This window comes from Camelus ferus, unplaced genomic scaffold (assembly GCF_009834535.1).
Source record: "Camelus ferus isolate YT-003-E unplaced genomic scaffold, BCGSAC_Cfer_1.0 contig2934, whole genome shotgun sequence".
Lineage (NCBI taxonomy): Eukaryota > Metazoa > Chordata > Mammalia > Artiodactyla > Camelidae > Camelus > Camelus ferus.
Genome location: NW_022588386.1, coordinates 3,158 through 5,974, shown reverse-complemented (window position 1 = coordinate 5,974; position 2,817 = coordinate 3,158). Strand labels below are relative to the sequence as shown.

The 2,817-nt window shown below is 45.1% G+C and overlaps 1 gene segment (V, D, J or C); it reads right to left on the bottom strand.

Moving 5' to 3' along the window:
- On the bottom strand, positions 1-685 carry LOC116662512. The segment is given in 2 exon segments: positions 1-413; positions 550-685. Coding segments are annotated over 2 exon segments (462 nt in total).
- Positions 686-2,817: the final 2,132 nt, after the last annotated feature.

Genomic DNA, 2,817 nt, shown 5'->3' with positions numbered 1-2,817 from the left:
TCAGTGCAGGCTTCTGAGGAAACTTCTAGTCGGGGTCAGGAATCTTGAGGACAGCACCCCCTCACTCCTCCGTTTGCCTCTCTTTTTGTGCGGAGAGGATGTGGCCGTGCAGCGCTTGGATTCACTGCTGGCGCAGAAGTACACAGATGTCTGGTTGGTGCTGGCTGACTGCAGGGTCAGGGGGAAATCGGCCTGATCTTCTCGAGAGACATGATACCCCTCAGGGACATCTCCTTGCTTAGTAGTTCTGGTACCAGTTGAGTAATAGATCAGCCGCAGCCCAAATCCTGGGTCTTGGCGGTACCAGTACATTGAATAATGATTCATCCTCTGTGAACACTGGAGAGTTAATTTCTGTTCTGTCTTCAGGATTCTGTGTCTTGGGGACTGTGTGACTGCAGCTTCTTTGAGGCCTGTGGGAGACAAAGCAGGGATCAAATAGAAACAGCCTGGGGAGCGGAGATGAGTGCTACCTTCTTGATGAAACATTTTGCTGCCGGAGCCTGGGAAGCCAGTGACAAGGATTCCTGACCTCTGCTCAGGACTCACCTGCTCTGATGAGAAAGATAAGAGCACAGCAGAGGAGCCTGTTGCTCATGGTGGCAGCAGATGGAGAACACTGTCTGCTCCTGGGCTGAACTAAGTCTCTGATGCCAACACTTTTCACCCACTTCCTGGCCCGAGACCACGCCCTCCTCCCTCACTGCTTCAGAAAGCATCGCAAAGCCTCTTAGACTTGACTGAATGTGATAATTTCATTTATCCAGGTCACATGACTGTTTACGCCCTTCCCTTGAAGAATTAGCATGGCAGGATTTGCCTCTGTGACTTTTCTGATTTCCCTTATCTTTTGTAATATGGGGGTTTTGCATCTTTTGAATTTTCTCTGGACTATTGTGGTAAATTGATGTGTGTTCCCTGGACCCTTGAGTGTTTTCTCGGAACACTTCTGGAACTCTTTTCCATTTTGTCCTTATGTCCAACCTCGACTTTCACTCTAAAAGTACTCTCGTCTCTTTAGCCAGCCTAATGTTATTCTTTTCCACAAACACTGTATGTGCTTTCCAACCTCTGTGCTTTGCACATAATCCTACGTCCTCTCTTTTTCCTTTAGGCTGATGCTTAAGGGAGTGAAAAGGTGTGGGGAAGGGAACGAAGCAACCAGACGTACACAAATTTAGGAAAATCTCGTAGGTGCCCAGAGCACGTTCAGAGAGGATTTCATATGCTGTAGCAACTCATCTTAGCAGAGCTTCCACCGATGGAAGTGGGTATGGACAAATGCTGATGTAAGGACTTTCAGCAGCTGTCTCCCAACTGCTCTGAACAATGCTTGCTTTGGGAAAAAAAGCATTTTAGGGAAATTGTGGGATGCTCATCACCACAGATGAACTGAAGCCCAAATGTCATTGATGTGACTTTCTGCAATTTGACATTATTTCTAGGAAGGTTTTTTTCCCACAAATTCTAGGTCACCTAGGATGTGGCAGTGAATTACTATAGATAAACTGCTAGCACAGAAGTGTGAGGATGTCTCTAGGACCTGGAAGAAACCCTCCTTCTTCTGGGAGACACTCAGCAGGGAACCTTTTTCAGTGCTGCCCCCAACAAGTGAGCAGGGGGTCAGCCGCAGCCCCAACGCTGGGTCGTGGATGCTCTAGAACATTCTGTCATGACCAAAGTCTGAAAGACATTCCAGAAAAGCTTCCCCCTGTTCTTCTCTAGGTTCTGGATTACTCTAACCTCCAGGTGACCTGTGGGAAAAGGATGCAGAAGGTACAAACTGTGTCCATCAGGAAGCCCAATGTTTTGAGCATGACAAAAACAAACAAAAACCCTGTGCTGGTGCCTAGAAATCCTAGGGTCTGAATTCCCCTTGTGCTCCAAGACCTCATCCACTTCCAAGAGATAAACTGAGAGCCTGAGCCTCGTGGCAGGATAGGAGAAGGAACAGGTCTTCCTCCAGCTGTCAACAGCCCATCGGTTGCTTGCCTGTGATGTCACTGTCTCCGCCCACACCCACAGTCCCACATCTACACAGGTGGTGTCTTCCCTGCCTTTCACAGAGCACCACTAGGCATTCGACTTTCCCGACCAATTCAGATTGGGGAAAACAATCACTCTTTTCGGTTAATACTTGCTATTCCTTTGCATTTTTCTCACGCAGACTCAGTTCTTCATCCATGACACGCCCTAACAACTACCACTGCAGCAAAGTAAGTGGATAACATGAAGGTTCCAGAGGGAGATGGCCTAGATCTGAATGCTGGTTCTGTTACTTACTCTCATCTTGGGGAAGCGAGTGACTTGGTTTGTGCCTCAATTTTATGATCTGTAATTTGTTTTATTAAAAGTATGTACCTTATAGAGTTGCTGTAAGGATTAAATGAGTTAATATGTTAAGTGGTTATAACAATGCCTCGTACACAGTAATCACTCCTTCAAATTTAGCTTTCAAATTGGTAACGAGTTGTACTGCTACTAACATCATCATTTATTATTGAGTCTAATTTTGTGCTGGGGATTATATTAGGCAATCTGCATTCATTTTCTTGACTAAATAAAACCTGGGAGCCCCGAATTATTCACTCCACTTCTCTAGACTAGGAAATTGTCTTTAGACAGGTTAAGTAACTTGGTAAAACTAGAAATTAACCGGATAGTCTAATTCCAAAACCCGTACTTTCAACTGTTAATGATGAAATTTTCAAGATTTTCTACTCTGTATATTCCTCTCTATTTTCTCTCTCTTTTAAAGAGTTTGACTGGAGACTTCTTACTATGGGAATTATTTTTCAATTTACTCCAGCTTCTATA